General features: G+C 38.2%; 2 protein-coding genes across 2 annotated transcripts in view; both read right to left on the bottom strand.

The window, feature by feature from the left end:
* Positions 1 to 1,291: 1,291 nt before the first annotated feature.
* LOC144975992 (ribokinase-like) overlaps positions 1,292 to 25,538 on the bottom strand; it is an 83,764-nt gene continuing 59,517 nt past the window's right edge. The window contains exon 4 of the mRNA XM_078920255.1: positions 1,292 to 2,823. Within this exon, the coding sequence (XP_078776381.1) occupies positions 2,647 to 2,823 (177 nt within the window). The 3' untranslated portion in view covers positions 1,292 to 2,646. The remainder of the gene's footprint in view (positions 2,824 to 25,538) is intronic.
* On the bottom strand, positions 20,389 to 24,534 carry LOC144963481 (uncharacterized). The gene is made up of 2 exons (XM_078897560.1): positions 24,492 to 24,534; positions 20,389 to 24,082 (listed from the first exon to the last, which is right to left on the bottom strand). The coding sequence occupies exons 1-2, from the start codon at positions 24,532 to 24,534 to the stop codon at positions 23,643 to 23,645; spliced, it is 483 nt and encodes a 160-aa protein (XP_078753686.1). The 3' UTR covers positions 20,389 to 23,642.

Raw genomic sequence — 25,538 nt, 5'->3', positions numbered from 1 at the left:
CGCAATGCGGCCGCATAATTCACCTTTTACCGCATAATTATGCAAAATATGGTTTTTAGCGTGAATTTATGACCATTGTATGAAGAAGAATGAAACCGAAAAAGTCCGACGATGTTCCCAAATACGTGACAGTGACTTCCATTTAACTTTAAAGGGAGGCTATTCCAATTCCAAGCAGGGTTGCCTGGATTCAGTAGTCTGATGTCATGCAGCCCGGCAACGGCGGCCATCTTGGTTCTAAACAAAGAAAATCATTACTTTTTATTCTTCATGCTGGCTAGAACTTTTCATTCCCTTTTCATATGCCTTTTGATCAGAATGTGTAAAAGTCAAAACACGATCAAATTTATGTTTTTTTTTTCCCTCTGGAAACGTTTTTATGCTCGCCGGAGAAATATTTCATACGGGCGTCCGTCATTGTTCCGATAGTTTAGAGCCAGTGTTACTAAGTTACCATGCGTCATTAGGAAGGAAGTGACGTTACGACTATTGAATCCTATTTGGCAGATTTTCTGCCAAATGTCCTTTTTTTTTTTGGCAGAATTTGAAGTCGTCTGGCAGGGAAAAATCAGTTTGGCAGATATTTGGCAGATTTTATTTTCCGAGGCCTAGCCTAGAAAGAGGAGCGTTAGATCTCCTCTTTCTAGGGGCCTAGGGATGAAATGAATGTATAGGTCTACTACACGTTTTCCATGGCAATTTTTATGTATTAGTGATATTTTTAAACTTGGGAAATGAAAAAAAAAATTATGACATCGACCTTGAGAATTTTTTGTTTAACAAAACTGATGAGTTTTCAAAGGGGGTACTATAAATAGTACGGTTTGGCAGATTTTTGTGGTATTTGGCAGATTTTTAAAATCCAGTTGGCAGAATGCCTGAAATTAATCTGGCAACCCTGATTCCAAGTGTACGATTTGATTTGTCTTCTTGAGATCTACCCTGCTAAGCTGCTCCTGTCTCCACCTTGGGATCAACTTGAGAGCCTCACAAAACTGAAAACTGTACCCGAGGAGGAGCTCAAGAGGTACACCCGGCAGCTTGGGCCCCTCGCGGTGAAGAACTCCATCACCTCTTCTGTTGACGTGCCACATTTTTGGCAGTCCATTTCTGATGAAGTGCTAGCTTTGGCTGCTTGTGCCAAGTGGTACATATACACCACGATCAACAGCGCTGATGCTGAGCGCAGTTTTTCTGTTTACAATCTGATATAGACAGGCGCAGGAGTCTTAGCACAACGTCTCTATGACATCTAGCTTGTCTGTGCTACAACAAAAAATTAAGTTTTGAATTTGCGTTGTAGTTCTTTAATTTTGAATTGGTTAAATGTAAATAAAGCAATGGAAAAATTTAGACATCTATTTATTACTTTTTTCTTGTTTTGCATAATTTGTAATTTCCCCTCGCATAATTTGCAATTTCTCCCGCATAATTTGGGATATTTTTCTGCATATTTCCGGGGGGCCAGAAAAGAGAAAGATGTTGGGGTAACAATCGACTCACAACTGATGTTTAACAGCCACATAAAGGAAAAAATAAATCAAAGCAACGGTATACTTGGACTTATAAGATCTTTTAGATTTATAGACCAAAATACTTTTAGCAAATTGTTTAAGGCCCTTGTAAGGCCACACCTGGAATATGCGCAGGCGGTCTGGTCTCCAATGTCCCTGACCATAAGTGATGATATCGAAAATGTTCAAAGGTGAGCAACTAAAATGACAAGTGGAGTCAAAGACAAAACCTATAAAAAAAGACTCAATCTCTTAAACCTCCCATCACTGTCATATCGGAGACTCATGGGTGACCTTTTTGAGTGCTATAAATTATTAAACAATATATATGATCCTCTTACGGCTAAAGAAATAATCACAATAAATGAAAGGCACACAAATAAGCTCAGTCATAGGCCAAGTTCAAATTATAAACAACGCTGGTACTTCTCAGATCGTTTATTGGAATTCCCTGCCATATGATGTTGTGACCTCGCCATCTCTGAGCACATTTAAAAACGACTCGTTAGAGCATTTGGGAGCAAAAGATTTGAACGAGTGGTACATCTACAGGACAACCCCTTCTGGATAAAACCGGAGCTGAGCATTGAAGGACATTAGTCCTGTAGCTCAGAACTCATCTTATGGTCTTATGGTATGGTCTTAGTTGTCCTATTTGATAGTTTGAGTCTGAACAATGTATACATAATATATATCAGAATTATTGACGTCCAGCAAGGATTGTCTCCTTTCACATATCAGAACACTGCACAATCAGATAACTGCATGTTTTTCAGCTCTCCCGAGCACCGTTCAGAAAAGCGATAACTACTGTACCAATTTATCCCAGCAAAACATCGAAATTTGCTTTAAAAGTTTGGGATTGGTGTATTATGGTTCAGCTAGAGCAAAATTCGTAATTCTATGAATTTTTCATAGTAGCAAGCAAGTCTCCACTATGGTCTATATTGTTAATTTTAATTGGTCTCTCTCTGTAAGTCCCATATAAATATATATTTTTAGTTTTTGTTCCGATACCGCAACCGCAACCACAATCAACTCAATCCCTTCTCTTTGAAATCTCAGACTGCCCTGTTACATATCTGTAATATGTTAATGGTGAGTTCATAAATCGTGTGAGCTACCATGGCTACTATAAAAGTACTCCTCCAGGTAAATCCTTTGCCTTTGGAAAACTAGTCTGGGTCCCAGCTGCTTGCACACTGATTGATGCTATCTGACAAGCCCTTCTGATCATCTCAGGTATAGTCAATGAAGGTTTCACAGCCATAAAATACGCCAACGATCCAATGAACGAGTCTCCAGCACCCTGAAAATTAGAATTTAAAAAAAGATTCTATGATTTGCCTTCCACCTGAACTAAAGATACTTCTCCCTCCTCCTCCTCCTCTTTATTATTATCATCATCATCATCATTATTATTATTATTATTATTATTATTATTATTATTATTATTATATTATTATTATTATTATTATTATTATTATTATTATTATTATAATATTATTATTATTATTGTTATTATTTAATGACATGAACACAGATATTTTGCTTCAAAAGTTGTGCAACATGGATATTCCAAACTACCTTATTAAATGGTATAAAGAGTTTCTGACCCATAGACCGCAATGTGTAAAATTGGGTGAACATATCTCCAACAAAAGAACGTTGTCGAATGGATGTCCCCAAGGCTGCGTGAGTTCCCCAATCCTGTACATCTTATACACCAACGACTGCAGACCATCCTTTGAAAATTGTTTTATAGTGAAATATGCAGATGATACTGCTATTCTTGGCTTGTTAAAAGATAAAGTTACCGAAAAGAATTATTTCAAACAAATAAATATATTCACCGATTGGTGTAAACAAAATCAGCTTGAATTAAATGTTGAAAAAACGAAAGAACAGGTGTTTGGTGTAAAAAATAAAAACGACTTAAAGTGTGTGGCGATCGGTAAAGATGATGTTGAGATAGTTGACTACTTTAAATATTTAGGAATAACCATTGATAGTTCACTCAATTTCTCTCAACATATTAATATAATATCTAAGAAAGTTGCCCAAAGATTATACATCCTAAGGAAACTGAGAACATTTCAAGTAAGGAAGAAAACTATGTTAAGAGTTTATGACTCATTGATTAAAAGTGTAATTGCGTTTGGCTGCACCATATGGGTTGGAGGATGCCAACTTAAAGATAAATCAAAAATTTCAAAATCTATCAAAGAGGCATCAAAAATAATAAACCATCCTCTTGATGGAGTAGAAAGAATTCATGGAAAAGCAATAGAAAGGAAAGCTTTCTCAATTACCAACAATAAAAAACATATTTTATACCATGAATTTAGTCTTTTACCATCTGGGAGAAGGTTTTGTCAGATTAAATGTAGAACTAACAAGTATAAATCAACGTTCGTTCCATCAGCAATAAAAATTTTGAATATTTCATATGGTACAGAAAAACCAAGGATTGATTCGTTGACTGATTAACTGATTAATTTATTTAATGTAAGACTAACTGAACAATTGATAATGATGATAATTTTTGGTGTCGAATTGCCACAATCGTAACAAATTGAAAACGAAATGAATATGTTTATGTTGTGTATATCGCACGTGTGAAAGAAAGAGAGGAAGAGAGAGAGAGAGAGAGAGAGAGAGAGAGAGAGAGGAGAGAGAGAGAGAGAGAGAGAGAGAGAGAGAGAATGAGAGAGAGAGAGAGAGAGAGAGAGAGAGAGAGAGAGAGAGAGAGAGAGAGAGAGAGAGAGAGAGAGAGAGAGAAAAATAAGTAGGAGTGAAATATCTGTTCAATGTTACAGTTATCGTTTAACATTATAACAAGTGTAACTAAATGACAAATTGCCATATTTATGGACAATAAAGATCTATTATTATTATTATTATTATTGTTATTATTATTATTATTACTATCATTATTATTATTATTATTATTATTGTTATTATTATTATTATTATTATTATTATTATTATTATTATTATTATTATTATTATTATTATTATTATTATTATTATTAATGTTTTTCTTTTACTTTTCAAAATTATTATTATTGTTATCATCATTATTATTATTATTATTATTATTATTATTATTATTATTATTATTATTATTATTATTATTATTATTATTATTATTATTATTATTATTATTATTATATAATAATATTATTATTATTATTATTATCATTATTATTACTATCATTATTATTATTATTATTATATTATTATTATTATTATATTATTATTATTATTATTATTATTATTATTGTTATTATTATATTATTATTATTATTGTTAATATTATTATAATTATTATCATTATTATTATTATTATTATTATAATTATTATCATTATTATTATTATTATTATTATTATTATTATTATTATTATTATTATTATTATTATTATTATTAATTTTTTTCTTTTACTTTTAATTTTGTTTTTCAGGGTTTATGGCGCTTGCAACACGTTAAGGTTATACCAGCGCCAGTAAAAAGGAAGAAAATGGGATAGTAAAAAGTTCTAGAATTACAATTAAACCACAAAAGAAAAGGTAAGACAAAGGGGAATTGGTTCAAATACGGAACAGATGTAGATTCCAAGAGCACACCGTCAAAGTACTTAGTTTGAGATACCTAAAAGTCTCATCCAGACACAAGCACAGGTCCCAACTAAGAGGAATACACTCAAATGTTTACCAATCATATAATATAATATGTAAACTAAACATAATACAATGCATAACAGAGAGATGATTTACAAGGAAAAAAAAACTATCAACTCCCAAAACTACACTATACATTCGACTGTTTCCCTCCCAGCCAAGGAATTCCAACCAGGGTCAGGACAAAACCAAGTAATCTCACTCCAAGACAACGACGGAAACAATTGGAAAACGGGTATGGGGGGATAGAAGACACAGCATGTACCTCCCTGCCCACTATGGGATTTATTTTTTTTTACTTTTAAAAATTATTATTATTGTTATCATCATCATCATCATTATTAATATTATTATTATCATTATTATTATTATTATTCAGAAAAGTGAGTGGAGCAGGCACTTATGTTGGTAACAACAAGATATGAAGTGAGTAGAAAAGTGCCAGAAGACAATAGAGAATAAAAAATTTTTTCGCGGCGGTGGTGGGGTTTGAACCTGCGACCTTATTGGTACGACAACTCCGCCTGGCAGGTGAGAGCGTGGCTCTACCGTGTGAGCTATCCACGAACACAAAAATATTCGTTTCAAACCCAAAGTCATTTCTAGATCCCTCTCTCACCCACTTCTTGAGATCGCCGATTCGTTCACCACCATCGCGAAGTAATTTTTGACCAGCAGTTAAGCTTAATAGCCAATATTCTCATCACAAACATATAACATAGAAACGATTGAGACATTGAGTATGCTCTGGTGTATGGGGTGAATTTTTAATTCAGAAAAGTGAGTGGAGCAAGCACTTATGTTGGTAACAACAAGATATGAAGTGAGTAGAAAAGTGCCAGAAGACAATAGAGAATAAAAAAATTTTTCGCGGCGGTGGTGGGGTTTGAACCTGCGACCTTATTGGTACGACAACTCCGCCTGGCAGGTGAGAGCGTGGCTCTACCGTGTGAGCTATCCACGAACACAAAAATATTCGTTTCAAACCCAAAGTCATTTCTAGATCCCTCTCTCACCCACTTCTTGAGATCGCCGATTCGTTCACCACCATCGCGAAGTAATTTTTGACCAGCAGTTAAGCTTAATAGCCAATATTCTCATCACAAACATATAACATAGAAACGATTGAGACATTGAGTATGCTCCGGTGTATGGGGTGAATTTTTAATTCAGAAAAGTGAGTGGAGCAGGCACTTATGTTGGTAACAACAAGATATGAAGTGAGTAGAAAAGTGCCAGAAGACAATAGAGAATAAAAAATTTTTTCGCGGCGGTGGTGGGGTTACTTCGCGATGGTGGTGAACGAATCGGCGATCTCAAGAAGTGGGTGAGAGAGGGATCTAGAAATGACTTTGGGTTTGAAACGAATATTTTTGTGTTCGTGGATAGCTCACACGTAGAGCCACGCTCTCACCTGCCAGGCGGAGTTGTCGTACCAATAAGGTCGCAGGTTCAAACCCCACCACCGCCGCGAAAAATTTTTTTATTCTCTATTGTCTTCTGGCACTTTTCTACTCACTTCATATCTTGTTATTATTATTATTGTTATTATTATATTATTATTATTATTATTATTATTATTATTATTATTATTATTATTATTATTATTATTATTATTATTATTATTATTATTATTATTATTATTATTATTATTATTTATTATTATTATTATCGATATTATTATTATTATTATTATTAGCATTATCATCATCATCATCAACGTCATCATTATAAGATAAGATTCTACTTTATGTATCCACTTCTGGAAATTTACCATTGGGTATTGCTATTGAGTAATGAAATTCTGAAAATAGTTAAGCAAATAAATAATAAAAAGGAATTACAATGACATAGAAGTAAACCTTAAGGTTTAACAAAACTAAACACATAAGAAAAATCTCTCACACCTCTCTCTCTCTCTCTCTCTCCGTTTCTCTCACTCACTCCTTCACACACACACACACACACACTACACACACACATTAAATATATGTTCTTTTTCTCTCAGACTACCCTTATTTTGGACCTTTTTATTCTCTGTAGTTACAATGTAATTTACATATAATAATCATATTGTTATCATACCCACTGTTTACTCATCCACACTGTCTTCAATCTCCATCTTTATGCCACTTCGAGAAAGTCTCCTCGAGGTAGAGGGTACAAAGGAATTTTTAAAACCTTCTGATCTGGATTTTAAACTTATCACCCTGTCTGATCTACCTGACGTTTTATATGTATTCTAAAATTAGAGGACGCTGCTCATCTTTCAAGATGTTCAAAACTTTCAGTGATGATAATGGCAAAGTGTCAAAAAGGAGAAAAGTGAATCGGTCCATCGGTCAAAGTCAAACAAAATCAAAGAATATCATAGTTATGCAATATCAGACCTGCCAACCTTCCCAGAATGAAAAGTGTATTCTATGATCCTAAAAAGTGTATTTTTTAGCAAAAAAGTGTATTTTGTCCGCATGTGTGGAAAATAAAAGTGCGCAAAATACAAAAATTTATATAAAAGCTATCATCAAACCCAAATCAAAAATAAACTCTGATCTTCATCATTCAACAAACATTCGTTTGCAGCAATCACTAGTAATTACAAAATTATCGGTTTATCGAGAAACTAAAACTTAATGACCATTTTAAATCAGTATAAGGCTCAGAAATTGCAATATCTAAGGATATTGCTTTCGAAACACTCAAAGAAATGCCCAAAATACTCCAAATATGTTGGTAGTATTGATGCTAGTGCCTGAAGAAGAGGAGGTGGTGGTTGTAGCGATGGTGGTGGTAATGGAAGTAGTGATACGGTGGTGGTTGTTGTATGCTGTGATGGTGAAAGTAAACGTGGTGATGCCATGGTGGTGGTTGTAACCGTGGTGATGCCATGGTGGTGATAGTTTGAGATGATGATGCTGATGTCCCAAATGAAGTTGTGATGTGTGATTGTACACAGTATGTCTGGTTATTTTCATTGTTCATTATACTCAGATGCATCTGTATATATAAGCGAAAGCGAAGCAGGTTTACACAACATGCCATACAAAACTTGAAGATAAAAAAAAGGAATTCAAGAAATAAATAGCTCAATGACACATCTATTTGTCTACTTAATTCATTAGAAATTTTTTTTAAAAAGCTGGTTACTCAAAATTATAACTTTTTATCCATATCATTATTGTAAAGATCATACGAGCGTTGGTTTATGGTTATTGGTCAGTGACAGGGACAGAAAAATTCAAACAGAAAACATTGAAAAAAATTATCCAGTCAAAAATGGAAAGATTAAAATGTTTATTACACTAATTTCGACAAATCATGTGATAACTAACATACTTTTCAAAGTTATATGCATTGTATATTGATTAAATAACCAAGGACTTATACTATGAGATCATAGTAATATATCACACGCAATGGGGGATGGAATGTTTGTTTGTATACTACAGGAAGTGGTACAGAGTTAGTACATAAGGTATAAATTCGTCCATAACAGCTAAAAACAGGGAATATTCCAATTTGTTAATGTTTAGTAACGCATGAAGGGTGAATTAAGGTCATTAGCATAGTTCATTTCAGGAGCGTAACCAGTGATTTTTTGCAGGTGAGACCACCACCACCACCACCACATCATCATCATCATCGTTATTATTATTATTGAGTTCTCAACATCTTCAGATATTATATCATCTTCTGTCTGAAGAACACTAAATCTGTTTTGCAGGGATATCATAAAAGGTTCCTGTTATCTCTTCTGATTAAAACTTTCTGACATCAAACATTGTTCTTGTATTTCTTTCTGCTTTTCTGTTTCATTTTCACCTTAGTGGTTACTAAATGGTGGTCTCAGTCATCTTCTGCAACACTGTTTGTTGGTGTGTAGCACATGATGATAGTAGCTTTCTGGAATTTAGATTCAAACTTTTGATTGCTTGACGAGACAAAAGCAGAGCAACTCCTGCTTTGTGTGGTTCAGCTTCTGCTTTCACTGAATAGAGAATGGGTTTTCCTATTTCTGATTTAATTTCTCCATCATATTTTGAAAATAAATTTGCTATCTTTTAAATTTTCATATTTCATTCACGACCAACTTTCTACATCATGAATTTGACCATGTTTGACTTCTGACAATGTTTGATTCTTAGTATTAAATCCCATTGACACGGCAACTAAGCTTGATGACTTAGTATACCTACAACAGAATTTGGGTCACCTCACGGTCAATGATTATCAGAGCAGGCAAGAATTTTACCTGGATAACAGCTTATTTCTGTTGTATGATAATTGCATTTTTGTCATTAAAAACCACTAAATAATTAGAAATAAGACGAATTTTACAGATGTATCACCAAAAATATATTTTCAATAAGATTGACTAGGCATATAAAAATTTTCATACTTCTAGAGGCAAGATAACATCACATTTTCACTTCCTAAAAATGGGATATATTGTAAATTGCAAAATTCATAGTCCAGTTATTTCACGTAACATTCAGTTGAATTTTGTTATAATAATAATAATAATAGATCTTTATTGTCCATAAATATGGCAATTTGTCATTTAGTTACACTTGTTATAACGTTAAACGATAACTGTAACATTGAACAGATATTTCACTCCTACTTATTTTCTCTCTCTCTCTCTCTCTCTCTCTCTCTCATTCTCTCTCTCTCTCTCTCTTCCTCTCTTTCTTTCACACGTGCGATATACACAACATAAACATATTCATTTCGTTTTCAATTTGTTACGATTGTGGCAATTCGACACCAAAAATTATCATCATCATCAATTGGTCAGTTAATCTTACATTAAATAAATTAATCAGTTAATCAGTCAACGAATCAATCCTTGGTTTTTCTGTACCATATGAAATATTCAAAATTTTTATTGCTGATGGAACGAACGTTGATTTATACTTGTTAGTTCTACATTTAATCTGACAAAACCTTCTCCCAGATGGTAAAAGACTAAATTCATGGTATAAAATATGTTTTTTATTGTTGGTAATTGAGAATGCTTTCCTTTCTATTGGTTTTCCATGAATTCTTTCTACTCCATCAAGAGGATGGTTTATTATTTTTGATGCCTCTTTGATAGATTTTGAAATTTTTGATTTATCTTTAAGTCGGCATCCTCCAAACCATATGGTGCAGCCAAACGCAATTACACTTTTAATCAATGAGTCATAAACTCTTAACATAGTTTTCTTCCTTACTTGAAATGTTCTCAATTTCCTAAGGATGTATAATCTTTGGGCAACTTTCTTAGATATTATATTAATATGTTGAGAGAAATTGAGGGAACTATCAATGGTTATTCCTAAATATTTAAAATAGTCAACTATCTCAACATCATCTTTACCGATCGCCACACACTTTAAGTCGTTTTTATTTTTTACACCAAACACCTGTTCTTTCGTTTTTTCAACATTTAATTCAAGCTGATTTTGTTTACACCAATCGGTGAATATATTTATTTGTTTGAAATAATTCTTTTCGGTAATTTTATCTTTTAATAAGCCAAGAATAGCAGTATCATCTGCATATTTCACTATAAAACAATTTTCAAAGGATGGTCTGCAGTCGTTGGTGTATAAGTATAAGATGTACAGGATTGGGGAACTCACAAAGCCTTGGGGACATCCGTTCGACAATGTTCTTTTGTTGGAGATATGTTCACCCAATTTTACACATTGCGGTCTATGGGTCAGAAACTCTTTATACCATTTAATAAGGTAGTTTGGAATATCCATGTTGCACAACTTTTGAAGCAAAATATCTGTGTTCATGGCATTAAAAGCTGATGAAAAGTCGACAAACAGGATTCTGACGTAATTTGAGGGCGTTTGGTCAAGGTGTTTTGAGATCGAATTTGTGGCGGTTAATAGTGCGTCTTCTACACTGAGATGTTGCTGGTATGCAAATTGGTACGGATCTAGCAATTTCATGTCATAACATTTTTGTAGGAGCTCAGATTTTAAATTTTTTTCTAAACATGCGATGTAAGCGCCACTGGATGGAAGTCGTTCAATACTGAAAGACAAATAAAACTATCACAGCTGTCCATGACAGTTACACTTTTTCCAAGCTAGCTGTCCTAGTTTTATAACATGAGGAAATACTTGACAGTTTTGGTGGTTTGCTCTAAGATAATCTTGAAATAGTTGTGTATATGGATATATGGTAGTGTATTATTAACATTGTATGTTTATGTTAAGTTGTCTGTGCACTGAGTGAGTGTGACGGGTGTCATCAAGCATACTTGAGTTGGTGAGTGAAAAACCAGATACGTGGTCTTGGTAAATTCATTACTGGACAGAAGAATGAAAGATAAAAAAATCAAGGAATTTTCTTCAAGTGTCGAAATCTACAATTGATATATATTGTTCTGTTTATTAGCAATGACATAGCAACATTAGATTTCTGTGTGAAGAGGAAATGGTTATGAAAGGATTTCTTTTACTGGAGTGTCTATTCGTCCTTCAGGTCGTATTCTTAAAAAGTGTCTAGCCGACCTTCAATGCTTATGCAAATGAGGTAGGCGTGAAATACGTAAAGGGCAATTGATGGAAAGGCTGTTGTTTATATTTGTCACCGTATTTCTACATGTATTAAATTCAAGGTTATTGCCCTCCCATAAATCGCATTGTTATTACAGTGACCTATATATGGCACTGCTTCCGTGGCTTTTTGTGTGCGCCCATGTTATCTATGTAATTAAGTGGAATTACAAAATCGGAGTGTTCAGTCCTTCACGTCTTCACATTTGTATCGTCTGTTGAAACGTAAGCATCGTTACGAGTATGAGTAGAAAAAAAATCATATTACTTTCTCTTTCTCTCTCTCTTGTCATATTTTCCCCCTTTTATCTCTAATTTCTTCTCTCCCTCCATCAGTCTCTTCCTTTGTATTTTCCTCTCTTTATCTCGCTATCATCCTCTTTCATTTCTTCTCTCTCTCTCTCGCTCTGTCTTTAATTCCCTCTGTATTTCTCTTTCTCTCAGATATTCTTTTCTCTCTCTCTCTCTCTCTCTCTCTCTCTCTCTCTCTCTCTCTCTCTCTCTCTCGCTCTGTCTGTCTTTAATTCCCTCTGTATTTCTCTTCCTCTCACATATTCTTTTCTCTCTCTCTCTCTCTCAACTATGCACTGAACGAGGGTCGAACTCAGGACCTTCCGATCAAAAAGCGAGTGTCATGCATCTCTATCTATCGATCTCATTCTCTTTCAGACTTCCTCTCTAATTTTCTCTACCTCCATATACATATTTTACTCTCTCTATATATATATATATATCTTCATCGCTCCTCCTTCGCCTCCCCCCCCCCTCTCTCTCTCTCTCTCTCTCTCTCTCTCTCTCTCTCTCTCTCTCTCTATCTATCTTTTCTCTTCTTTATTTTTCTTTAAGGCTTACTCTTTCTTTCTCTCTCTCTCTCTGTCATATTCTCCCCCTTTTATCTATTATTTCTCCTCTCCCTCCATCAGTCTATTCCTTTGTATTTTCCTCTCTTTATCTCGCTATCATCCTCTTTCATTTCTTCACACTCTCTCTTTCTCTCTGTGTGTCTCTCTCGCTCTGTCTGTCTTTCTTTCCCTCTGTATTACTCTTTCTCTCACATTCTTCTCTCTCTCTCTTCCCCCCCCCCCTCTCTCTCTATCTATCTATCTATCTATCTCTTTTGATTTCTTCCTCTTTTGTTTTCTTAAAAACCCTTCTCTCTCTTTATCTATCTCTCAATTTTATTCTCCCCCTCCCCCTCCCTCTTTCTTTCTTGACCTCTGTCACATTTCTTTTCTCCTTGTCTCTCATTCTTCTTCCTCTCTCATGTTTTTCCCCATAAATCTCTTATGTTCCCTATGTCGGGTTGTCTCTCGCTCCTTTTCTGTCTATTCCTCTATTTCGTCGTCGTCTTCTCTCTCTCTCTCTCTCTCTCTCTCTCTCTCTCTCTCTCTCTCTCTCTTTCTTTCTTTCTTTCTGTTAAAAAAATTGAGCTTTTGTATACCGCAATAGCCACTAAATGTGCTCAAATCGCTTCACAAGGGGTCCCTGACCAACAGCAACAACATGTAGAACGAAACATGAAGCCTGTTAGGCCATATTATATTTTTTTCCGACAACGCTGTCCTCATTTTACACCTGAGTGATGAGAAGTGAGTAAAGAGCCTTTTTCCAAGGACTCAACTATGCACCGAGCGAGGGTCGAACTCAGGACCTTCCGATCAAAAAGCGAGTGTCATGCATATCTCTATCTATCGATCTCATTCTCTTTCAGTCTTCCTCTCTAATTTTTCTCTACCTCCATATACATATTTTACACTCTCTCTCTCTCTCTCTCTCTCTCTCTCTCTCTCTCTCTCTCTCTCTCTCTCTCTCTCTCTCTCTATCTATCTATCTATCTTTCTCTATGTCTGAGTGGTCTCAAACGCGTTTCATCTGGATATGGTATCAAATACTTCTCTCCTTTCACATTCTCTGATCCATTATTGTTTTTAAAAAAGGAAAAGAAAAAAAAAATAACAAAAGGGGACAACGACACAGAAACACCGCACCCCGCGACTGCAACATCATAAATTATAACCAATCCCTCTCACTCCATCACCACCCCCTTAAAAAAACACACACACTTCGTGGCCGCCTGTATAACTAGAGTTGCCAACCACCGAAGAATTAAAATGCATTCGGAAGACCTAAAGTTTTCGTAGTGAGCTTGCTATGGCAATTATGGTAATGATTAGAGATCTTGAGGCGGTGGCGGTGGTGGGAATCATGGAGGTAGAGAGAAAAAAGAAGAAGAAGAAGAAGAAGAAGAAGAAGAAGAAGAAGAAGAAGAAGAAGAAGAAGAAGAAGAAGAAGAAGAAGAAGAAGAAGAAGAAGAAGAAGAAGAAGAAGACCACGAAAGAGAGGAATAGACAGAGAAGGAGCTAGAGACAACCTGACAGAGGAAACAAAGAAAATGTGAAATAAGGAAGAAGAATGTGCCGCTATGTGGTCTTGTGGTATGACACTCGCTTTCGGATCGGATTGGAAAATCCTGGGTTCGAGCCTCACTCGGCGCATAGTTGAGTCCACTCTTACCGTACTCAGGTTTAAAATAAGTACCAGGCCGTTAACTGCGTTGTTCTGTCTGAAAAAATGTAATATTGCCTAACAGACATCATGTAGGATGTTAAGTGTTGCTGTTGGCCTGTGACACCCTGTAAAGCGCTTTGAGACTTCGAGCGGATATTGCGCTATATAAAAACTCTCGTTAGTATTTGTGACAATGATAGCAGTAAATATAATCCTAAAATGTATTGCTAAGAGAGACGCAGAGACGCCAACTTTAAATTTGGCTCACAGGAGTTTCAGACACCACTCGTAGGAATTTCAATGCCGAAAGAGGAATTTCCGCACACAAGAAAAAGGAATTCGAATGGTATTTGATATTGTGTTTACATATTGTATAGTTCTAAATAGATAACTGATTAGAATTACATTATGATACATAAACACAATGCCAAATAAAATCCCAAAGTTTCCTTATTTCAAATGAAGTAAAGCGCCAAAACCTAATGGTAGAGCTTGCAGCACTGGTGGTAATGTGGTGTTGGTGGTTGTAGTAATAGTAGTAGTGATGAAGATGTGATAGTGGTTGTTGTTGAAGTAGTAGTTGTAGTGATGATGATGTGGTGGTGGTAAAGTGGTTGTAGTAGTTGTGGTCGTGATAATGATGTGGTGGTGGTTGTAGTAGTGGTGGTAGTGTTGTTGATGTGGTGGTGATGGTGGTTGTAGTACAAATGGTAGTGATGATATTGTGGTAGTGGTGGTTGTAGTAGTAGTCGTGGTAGTGATGATAATGTGGTGGTGGTGGTGGCGATTGTAGTAGTAGTAGTAGTAGTAGTAGTAGTAGTAGTAGTAGTAGTAGTAGTAGTAGTAGTAGTAGTGGTGGTAATGATGATGTGGTGGTGGTGGTTGTAGTAGTAGTGCTCGTGATGATGATGTGGTGCTGATGGTTGTAGTAGTAGTGGTAGTGATTTTGTAGTAGTAGTGGTAGTGATGATGATGATGATGATGTAGTGTAGTAGTAGTAGTAGTAGTAGTAGTAGTAGTAGTAGTAGTAGTAGTAGTAGTAGTAGTAGTAGTAGTTGTAGCGATGATGATGTGGTTGTAGTAGTAGTTGTAGTGATGATGATCTGGTGGTGATGGTGGTTGTAGTAGTAGTGGTAGTGATGATGATGTGGTGGTGGCGGTTGTAGTAGCAGTGGTGGTGGTAGTGATGAAGATGAAGTGGTAGTGGTGGTTGTAGTAGTAGTGGTAGTGATGTTGTAGTGGTGGTTGTAGTAGTAGTAGTAGTGGTTTGTTTTGTTTGTTTTTAGGTGTTTAACGGCGCTTTCGACACTATTTAGGTCATTTAAGCGCCCGTTTCTGTTTTTTATAAATTTTTATCGGCCTTGAGGGGCCATAGCTGCTCAAAACGTGTACTGTTGTAATAAAATCTTTATAAAATCATAATAGTTACATGTTTGTTTTGTAAAAATATCTATTTACAATTTCTGCAGGAGTTCACATTCCTGCAGATACTTAAAAATTGTAAGCGGATCGATCGACTGGAAATGAGACTTCAAGTCTCTGTTATCATAATGTTGTGACCTTATCTGTTCTAATTCTGTACATTCAATTAAAATGTGTTGAACTGTGAGGTCACAGTTACATCTTCTGCAGAGGGGTTTTTCATCCCTCTCCAGAAGGAAACGGTGAGTGAGGGCAGTATGTCCGATCCGGAGTCGAGTTATTTTGACCTCGTCTCTTCTTTTTAGCCCCGAGTTGGGTCTGGGGCCGAGGTCACTTTTAATTTGTTTTAATTTGTTATGTACATCTCGACTCCAGGATCGTTCCCATTATTTTCGGACATGTTTTTTTATATTGATCTTTAAATCCGCGTTTGGGATTTTACTGCCCTCTTGTAATTCTTGGCTCACCGCCTCTTTTGCCAGTCGATCCGCTTCTTCGTTCCCCTGGATACCCACATGACTAGGTACCCAGAGAAAACAAACTTTCTTTTTTTTTAATAAATAATTTATTTGCACCCTCCAAGATACTTATGAGTCTTGGATCGGTGCAATAAAAATTTGAGATCCCCTTAAGTACGGACAGAGAGTCAGACAAGATCAAGAATTTGTTCTTATTCGATCTCTCAGCCAAACGGAGAGCATTTAGGATTGCTCTCGATTCCGCTGTAAAGATCGAAACATTTTTATCCAGGCGAAGTGATCCTGTGCCTTCCGATGAGTGATAGGCACATCCTACTGCATCTGCGCTCTTTGAACCATCCGTGAAGATGTGAGTATAATTTTTGTATGTTTGTAATATTGCTTTTAGTGTCTGTTTGTAAATATGTGGGTCTGTTTGTGATTTTTCGAGTTTTGTTAGATCCAAATTTATGTTTGGTCTATGTATGGACCATGGTGGTGTCTTTGCCTGGACGTATGGATGTATCCTATCTAGACTGATGTTCATGTCTGCGATGTCTTTTTTTTATTCTGCAACCTAATGGTGGTGTCATTTTTGGGTGCTTGCGAAATTTTTCTTCTAGTGTCCTATCCGTGTAGTGTACGTGTTTGTGTGCTGGGTTGTTGTGCAGCGATGTGACCTTAGTAACATACTGGAGAGCCAGTTTTTTCCTCCTGAGATGGAGAGGTGGCTCATCTGCCTCAGCATAAAGGCTTGCCACTGGAGAAGTGCGGAAAGCCCCGAGTGCCAAGCGCAGTCCCTGATGATGAATTGGGTCCAGCATGCCTAAGTAGGATGGTTTTGCAGAGCCGTATACAAAAGATGCGTAGTCCAGTTTTGATCGAATAAGGGTTCGGTATATCTTTAGAAGAGTGTTTGTGTCCGAACCCCATTCCATGCTCGACAGAACTCTCATTATTCTCATTGCTTTCATGCATCGCAGTCTGAGATCTTTGATATGGGCAAGGAAATTTAGTTTCCTATCAAAGATCAAACCCAGGAATCGGGCTTCGTCCTTTACCTCAATTCTGGAATTGTTGAGATAAAGGTCAGGCTGTCTAATGCAGGTGCGTTTTCGGCAGAAGTGGACAGCTACTGTTTTTGATGGGGAGAAGGAGAAACCATTGAGATTTGCCCACTCCGACAGTTTGTTTAGTTGGAGTTGTAACTGTCTCTCAATGGTGTCCATACTCGATTTACTTCGATAGCATACAAGAAAGTCATCAACATATAAGGAACAGTCGACATTCTGTCTCATTGCATTCATTATTGAGTTTATTTTAATCTCAAACAGAATGGGAGACAGAATGCAACCCTGTGGAACTCCCTCTTCCTGATCAAATGGATCAGAAAAGGTGGATCCTGCTTTGACCTGAAAGGATCTGTTGTTTAAAAATGCTCTGACAAACATTGGAAGGTTTCCTCGTAGACCAAGATTGTGCAGATATTTGAGGATTCCGAATTTCCAAGTTGTGTCAAAGAAGATTGCTACCAAGTGCTCACCTTTGGCAAAGGCCTCACGAATGAAGCTCTCTAGTCGAACAAGGTGATCAACAGTTGATCTGTTCTTTCGAAAGCCACATTGGAGGTCGGAGAGGGAGTTGTTGTGTTCCAAGTAGAACATCAGACTCTTGTTGACCATTTTCTCCATCAGCTTGCATAGGCAGCTGGTGAGGGAGATTGGTCGGTAGTTTGAAGCATCCGAATGGTCTTTCCCATGTTTTGGGATTGGAATCACGGTGGCCAGATTCCAACTAGGTGGAAAAGTCTGTGTTAGATATTCAAAAGGACAACTAGACTATCTTGTGGAAGATGTCGAAGTATTTCATAACTGTTGTTGTCAGGACCCGGTGCTGTGACATTTGTGTCACGGAGGCAGGCACCCAACTCCTCAAGTGTAAATGGTTTGTTGTAGTCTTCAGTGTTTGTAGATGTAAAGTTTATTGGTGTGTTTTCTGCGTTTTGTTTATGGCGCAGAAATTGAGGTGTGTGGTGTGCAGACGAGGAGCTGTGCGCCAGCCTCTCGGCCAGAGTGTTGGCAATTTCTTGTTCTGTATCAGCCACGGATCCATCGGGACGTGTCAAGTGATTTAGTGAATCACTATCAGATCCCTTCAGTTTCCGTAACATCTTCCACACCCTATTTAGGGGTGGCTGGCTATTTATTTTTGAGACAAAGTTTTGGAAGGATCTCCGTTTGTTTTCTCGGAAGATCTTCCTACACTTTGCTCGTAATTTCCTAAATGTTGTGAAATTCTCAGGGATTGGGAATCTCATCGCTTTCCTGTATGCTTTTTTCTTCTCCCGTAGGGCCGCTCGACATTCCTCTGTAAACCAGGGATTGTGTTTTCTCGGTCTACCAGAGGTTGTTGGTATTGTCGAGCTGCAGATATTTGTTAAAATATTTTTGAATTTGTCATAGCTGTCCACCTCTGTCGTAAGGAGTCTGTGACACTCCTGTGAGAAAGTTTCCCAATCTGCTCGCCGAACACTCCAACGTTTGGGCTGTGGGGCCCTTGAAGTCGGGGTGATGTCGAGGCAGACTGGAAAATGGTCAGAACCGTGATCGTCATCGATCACAGTCCAGGAGAGCTCTGGAGCTAGTGTAGGATCACAAAAAGTGAGATCAATGGCAGACGTGGTAAGATTGTGAATATTTACCCGTGTTGCCTCGAGACCGTTTGCCAAGTATACATCCATTTTCATTATGAATGCCTCCACTGCCTTTCCCCTCTGGTTTGTGTCTGTGTTTCCCCAGAGGGGACTGTGAGCATTGAAATCTCCCATTATCACATAGGGAGGGGGGAGTTGGTTTAGAACTCCTTCTAGCTCAGCAGACTGGAGGCGATGATCTGGTGGGATGTACACAGAGCAGATGGTGATTGGTCTGTGCAATGTCACTCTCACTGCTATTGCCTGTAGATTTGTTGTTATTGATATCAAGCGGTGGGGGGTGCTCTTCTTAGTGAGAATTGAAACCCCCCCACACGCTATCTGGCCATCAGAGTGAATCAGATGATTGGCCGTATATCCTTTTACTGTGTAGTCGTCTGCTGGTAATTTTGTTTCCTGCAGACAGACTACATCAGGATTCTTCTGGAGGAGGAGGTCCAATTCTGTTCTATTTGATCTGATCCCTCTGATGTTCCAGGAAATTAATCTTGTCTGACTAGGTATCCTAATTTTTTGTGGGGAGATTAAGCAGTATGCCTGCCTTCAACCCTTTTACTTTTATTCTCCTAGGAGGAGAGACTTCCATAGGAGAAGGAGGCCCTGTGGGGGGCCTCTCGGTTTTTTTAGGGCTGAGTTTTTTTGAACCCTTGGGATTTTTAGGTCCCTCTGGGTTTTTAGATTTTTTGGGGCTTTGAGGCCCCTCAGGGGGAATCTGTGGATCCCCCAACTGGTGTTGGTGGCTCCATATTCTGGGAAGGGGTGGGGTTTTGTTTTTGGGGGGATAGAGAGGGCTCAAGGGAGTGGAGATGGGGGTGGGTCCAACATCCACGCCCATGAGGGGGAGAATTTTTTTGTTTGGGGAAGGAGGGGGGGGGGGGGTGGAGGTCGCCTTGGAGGTGGATGTGGAGGGGGTTGCAGGTTCCACATCTTGAACCTCCAATGTGTCAAAAAGATTTTTTGACACATTTGGGACCTTGTTTTTAGGTCTTGATGACTTTTTCTTTTGAGGACTGTCTTTTCTAGTCTGTGCGATTTTGCCATGGCTGTTTTGGTTGTTACCAGCAGCCCTGGCAACTTCTGCGTAGCTCTTGGCAGAAACAGCGACCTGCCGAGGGGGGCAGATCACTGCTTTTGCCTGAGCAAACGTACCGCCGTAAGTGGCTCTGTATGTCAAGATTGCCTTTTCTTCTTCTTCTTCTTCTTCGTCTTGTGGAAACCTCCAATATTGTCGAGGATCACTCCACAGTTTGTAGTGTTTTACATTTTAAACTTGCTAAAACTCTGCACATAATACTAAAACCACATAGATTAAAAAGTCACGTTGTGAACTCCAGCAATCGCGTGAAGGCATGTTGGCAACCGTTTTCAGCCACTTCAGCTGGGAGGCTATTCCATAGTCGGGCAGTGGAAGGGAAAAACGAATACATGTGGGCGTCTGTTTTTGATGTTGGGATGGTTACTCTTGCTGTGTGTCCCCTCGTATTTCTTGTGCCGATATCTTTGATGTCGTTTGGAAGTTTAAGGCACGAATTTTTGTAGTAGATCTTGTGGAACAATTTAAGTTTATCTATCTTTCTTCTCTTTTCCAGAGGTTCAAGGCCAATCCGTTGTGATATTTCAGACGCACTTGAGAAAGGATCGAATGTGTTTGTGATGCGTCTTGCTGTTTTTCTTTGGATGTTTTCTAAGGTGTCGATGTTTTTCTTTGTATATGGGTCCCAAATTGAGCTGCCATACTCCAAATTGGTCTAACAATAGTTTTAAAAGCAAGGGTTTGAGTTGTGATTGGGCATCTTTTTAAATTGCGGGTGATGTAAGCGCTTGTTTGATTTGCCTTTGAAGCCAGGTGACATATGTGGTCATTCCATTTGAGGTTTTTAGCAAACTCAATGCCAAGGTATTTTGCTGTCTTTACATGTTCCAGGTTTTGACCATGAAGTTGGTATTCAAATGTTATAGGTGCTTTCTTATTTGTGATGGTTAGAACATTGCACTTTGATACGTTAAATTCCATTTGATTTATTGTTTCCCATTCTTGTAATTTAGCTAGATCGTCATTTAGTGTTTTGCAGTCGTCTGTTGTTTTTATCTGATTATATAATGCTGTGTCGTCAACAAAGAGGCGCACTTTTGACCTTATACCTCGTGGAAGATCGTTTATGTACACTAAAAATAGGACGGGCCCAAGGACTGAGCCCTGAGGTACGCCCGATGTCACCATCCCGATAGTGGAAGAACTTGTTGGGTGCGATTGTCCAGAAAAGTTGCAATCCATTGTAAGGTTTTGTTCCTGATACCAACGTCATACAATTTCTGGATTAACCGATGGTGAGGGACCTTGTCGAAGGCCTTGGCAAAGTCCAGTAGTACTAGATCAATTTGACCACCTTTATCAATAGCAGCTGACAGATCATGTGTTAATGATAGAAGTTGAGTTTGACATGAGTGGTGCTTCCTAAATCCGTGCTGTTCATCACACAAATACTGTTAGTTTCGAGATATTCAGTTATTGAGGATCTCACTATATGCTCCAACAGTTTGCAGCAAATGCAGGTTAATGAAATCGGACGGTAGTTTTGAGCCCTGCTTCTATCACCTTTCTTGTAGATGGGTTGGACAAGAGCGTGCTTCCAAACAATTGGTATGTCTCCCGTTTCAAGTGAGAGTTTGAACAAATGTGTGAGGGCAGGTGCAAATTCGTTACTCAATAGCTTTAAGAGACGGGATGGTATTTTGTCTGGGCCACATGCTTTCTTTGGATCTAGAGTGGCGAGGAGTTTGGAAACGCCCTCTACTGTCACATTGATTTCGGCCATCGTGTTGGAATCGTTTTCTTCGCCTTGTAGTTGTTGAGTGAAAACTTTGGTATGAGCTTTTGAAGCAAAAACAGAGCAGAATTGGTTATAAAGTATGTCTGCTTTTTCCTTTGCATCAGAGTATAATACACGATCATGCTCAAGGGGCGCTATACCAACCGAATCGCACCTCCTACTTTTTATAAATTTCCAGAGCTTTTTGTTTGAGTCTTCACTAACAAGTTCCTTAACATGATTATGATAGGCCTTTCTACTCTCTTTTTGTGTTTCTTTTTTCAGTCGGGCATAATTGTACCAGTCTTTCTTACTGTTGGACTTTCTCGCTCTGCTCCATGCCTTTTGTTTCCGTCTAGATAATCGTTTGACGGTGGTGTTTATCCATGGTTGGTGAAATTTCCTTGAGCTTTTCTTCGTTGGTACATGTTTGGTCATCATTTTAAGTGGCCGTTGATGGCAGTCCAAACATCCTCAGTGCTTTCTAGATGTTGATTAATTATGTTTTCACTAAAAAGACGTGTTTCTGTCCGCATTTCGGCGATATTTGCCTTTTTCCAAATAGTAATAGGGTGTGATTTTTTTGTGATTTTGTTTGCTTTGATAGTGCTTTCCGTGATGAGGATGTCATGGTCACTAATGCCTGGAATGGTTGTACACTTGACAATTAAATTTGGTCGATTTGTGACAAATAAGTCGAGGATATTTGTACCCCTTGTTGGATTTTTGTTTATTTGACTAAGGCCAAAATCTTGCAATTTGTTAATAAATGCTTGGTTTATAAATGAAGGATATTGGTAACTGATTATTTTTTCTTGTTCCCAATTGATATCAGGTAGGTTCAGGTCTCCGCTTAACCAGAGTACATTTTTCGGGTCTAGGCTATCAATACAGCGTGTTATCTCAGTCATTTGTTCCATAGTTGAGTTTGAAGGTGTTCTATACATAGCGCCCACAGTGAGTAGGCCTTGTTCTGTTTTGATATTTACGATCACCGATTCTGATTTTGTTTGAATGTCAAGCTTTATTACTGAGAGGTTCGTTGTTGTTGCAACCAGCACCCCACCATACCTATCTTCTCGGTCTTTCCTGAACACGTTGAAATATGTCTCTGGTGGAAATATTTCACTGTCCTTTATTTCGGAATGTAGCCATGTTTCCGTACCTATGATTATGTCTGGTTTTATTTCTGATATCAATTTCCAAAATTCCGGTAGTTTTGGAATTAAACTTTGAAAGTTTATGGTCATAGTTCTCAACATGTTTCTCGATTCAACATTACGGTCACTGTTACTTTGCCTGTTTGCTATTTTAAGCGTGTTATGATTTGAGTTGATTTGGTGATTGATTCTTTTTATTTCATTTGGCCTCATATTGACCCTTCTTCCCCCTTTGTTGTTATTGTCTTATTTTCACAAGCTACGTTCTCATTATGTTTACTAAAGTCCTGCATCCCATCAAAATGATCAGGTGTTGTCATTATGTTTTGTTGATATGTTGATGTGTCGTTTACTATTGGCATGTTGTTGTGAGTATCGTTGAGTGGTATGTTGATCAGAGACCTTGGGCACCGTTGTGTGTTATGTACTTTGAGTGCTCTATTAGTATGAAAGGGCGGTGGTCTGTGACCTATTTGAATATTTATTTTTCTTCGTTTCCGCACACCACCACGACTTGGTCGTAGCCGCTGGCTATTACTGCTATTATTGTTACCGTGATACCAAGACGATTCTGTGTCATTCCAATAAATGTTGTCGTAATAAGGATAAAAATAGATATGGCACATCGTGACTAAAAATCTTAACGTAAGTGTAAACAATAAATGGCTAGTACAATACTTCAAACAATGGGATCTACACCACTAAAATGTTAATTTATCTAAAAATCCTCTTATGAATTTCCGAGAAATATATATCACAATGTAGAATAAAATTTTATTAAAACGACTGTATAAAAATATTCCAGACTTTTGTTTTAGAAATCTTGCCACTTAGGACAATCTTTCGAATGTGCTGCATGCTTGCCTTGGTAGTTCAGACAACAAGGGTCCACTTTGCAGTTTTCCTCATTGTGGTCTTCTTTGCCGCAGCGGGGGCATGTAGCTTTACGGCGGCAGTTTGTTTTAGTATGGCCGTACTGGTGGCAGTTAAAACATCTCATGGGGTTCGGGACGTAAGGCTGAACCTCCAAGTCGAGGTATTCAATTTTTATTCTTGACGGGGGTCTCGGGCTGTCAAAAGTCAGGATCCAGGTGTTGGTCTGGATTGTGTTGTCGCCACGGCGGATGCTAACGCGCCGAGCTTCGACAACACCCTCCAGTTCCTCAACCATCTCCTGCTCAGAACAGCCTACCAGATCTCTGCTTCTTATGACACCTTTTGACCTATTGAGGCTCCTGTGAGCCTCAACGGTGACTGGGATGTCAGGGAATCAGGTACATTTCAAGAGGTTCTCACTCTCTCTTCGACCCTGCACTTGTATCATTAAAGTGCCAGAGTTGTTCCTGTTCACTGCCTTTGGTGTACCGGCGCCATTTGCTTTGAGTGCCTTGCTGATGGTGAAGATACTCAAAGTGTTTAGTTTTATATTTTCCTCATTCGGTTGAATTACCAGGAACGGCGAGAATTTTGGGGTTGCCATTCCTGGTAAGTCATCAAGAGTCATCGGGGCTGCGATTTTTCTTTTTTTTCCTGTCTGTGGTGGGGCTTTAAGGGGAGAGTTTTTACTATTTTTGGCCATGATATTTATAAGTTTTTATTCAACCCGGCTATATTGTGCCCACTAGCACAGCTCAGTCCCACATTTGGGGGGTAAGGCACTCACCGAAGCTATACTCCTCAAGTCTGGCCTCCTCTTGTCCTTCCATGGTCCTTGGGAGAAGGAAAAAAAAAAAAAAAAAAAGGACTCAAGGGGTGGAGTTGGGGGACGTCCCGCCTCCAGTCCTTTCTCTCGGATTGACCCTAATCTTTGCGTTGCACAAAGACTGACTGCTGATTCAGAGATGACAAACCATGATTAGAAAGAAATTTCATTGGGGACAGGAACTAGATATGGTTTTAAATCTAGTCCTTCCAATCTCTTTGCCTAAATGGAGGGAGTGCCAAAAAATAGATTTGGCATCTCTGCGTTGGGTAGCTCGGGCCATCTACAAGGTAGGCTACCCACCCGTCTTTAGAGAAGCGTCAAGCCAAAGAGGAGTGTTGGGATAGAAACACCTCGCAAGGTGAACCCCCCTCAGCCTCCAGGATCAATAGCTCCTCCTTATCGGGGTCCTCTCGGAACTGCGCACCCTCAGCAGAAAGGTGCCTGCTGTGCAGGATTTGGAAAGGAATATCTCCTCGTTGAACCTATTTCCACGGTACAGGGTATAGAGATACTGGGGGATAGAAGACAGTTAAGAAGGCTTGTTTTCCTCGGTTCTCTCTCTCTCTCTCTCTGTCCTGGCAACTCAATTTTGATAAGGAAGGGAAATTTGGAATCATTGGGGAAATGGGGTATGGAATGGAAATCATAGCTCAAATATGGTAAAAGGATTTGTGCTATGCCATCGCCTTCCCTTGCTCTCTTTAAACTGAAACCGTCATTCCTCAAAACATCTTTTTTATACTACGTTCTTGGGATTTGGTGGGAGAAAAAGTTTGGGGATGATTGCCAGGACAAGAAAAATAGCAAAATGGGTGAATGAAGCCATTCTCGTAAAGGGCTGGGATATGGGGGTCTGTGGAGCCACTATGTCTCTTCATGTTTGATCTCACCAGTCGGGTGGTTTTTCTTTGGTAACCACCAAAACCAGAATGGCTCTTTTAGTCGCCTTCTACGACACGCATGAGCTTACGGTGACTCAATTCTTTTCCCTCTCAATTGAGGGAC

This window comes from Berghia stephanieae, chromosome 1 (genome assembly GCF_034508935.2).
Source record: "Berghia stephanieae isolate SIO BIC M18660-M18661 chromosome 1, UCSD_Bste_1.3, whole genome shotgun sequence".
In the NCBI taxonomy this organism is placed as follows: Eukaryota; Metazoa; Mollusca; class Gastropoda; order Nudibranchia; family Aeolidiidae; genus Berghia; species Berghia stephanieae.
The sequence above is the reverse complement of the archived record's forward strand: the minus strand, read 5'-3'. Positions and strand labels throughout refer to the sequence as shown.

Coding starts and splice junctions, on each gene's coding strand:
- LOC144963481 (XM_078897560.1), bottom strand. CDS start 24,534: ATGGAAGGACAAGAGGAGGCCAGACTTGAGGAGTATAGCTTCG. Junction 24,083..24,491: donor ACTTGAGGAGTATAGCTTCG/GTGAGTGCCTTA, acceptor CTGACATCCCAG/TCACCGTTGAGGCTCACAGG.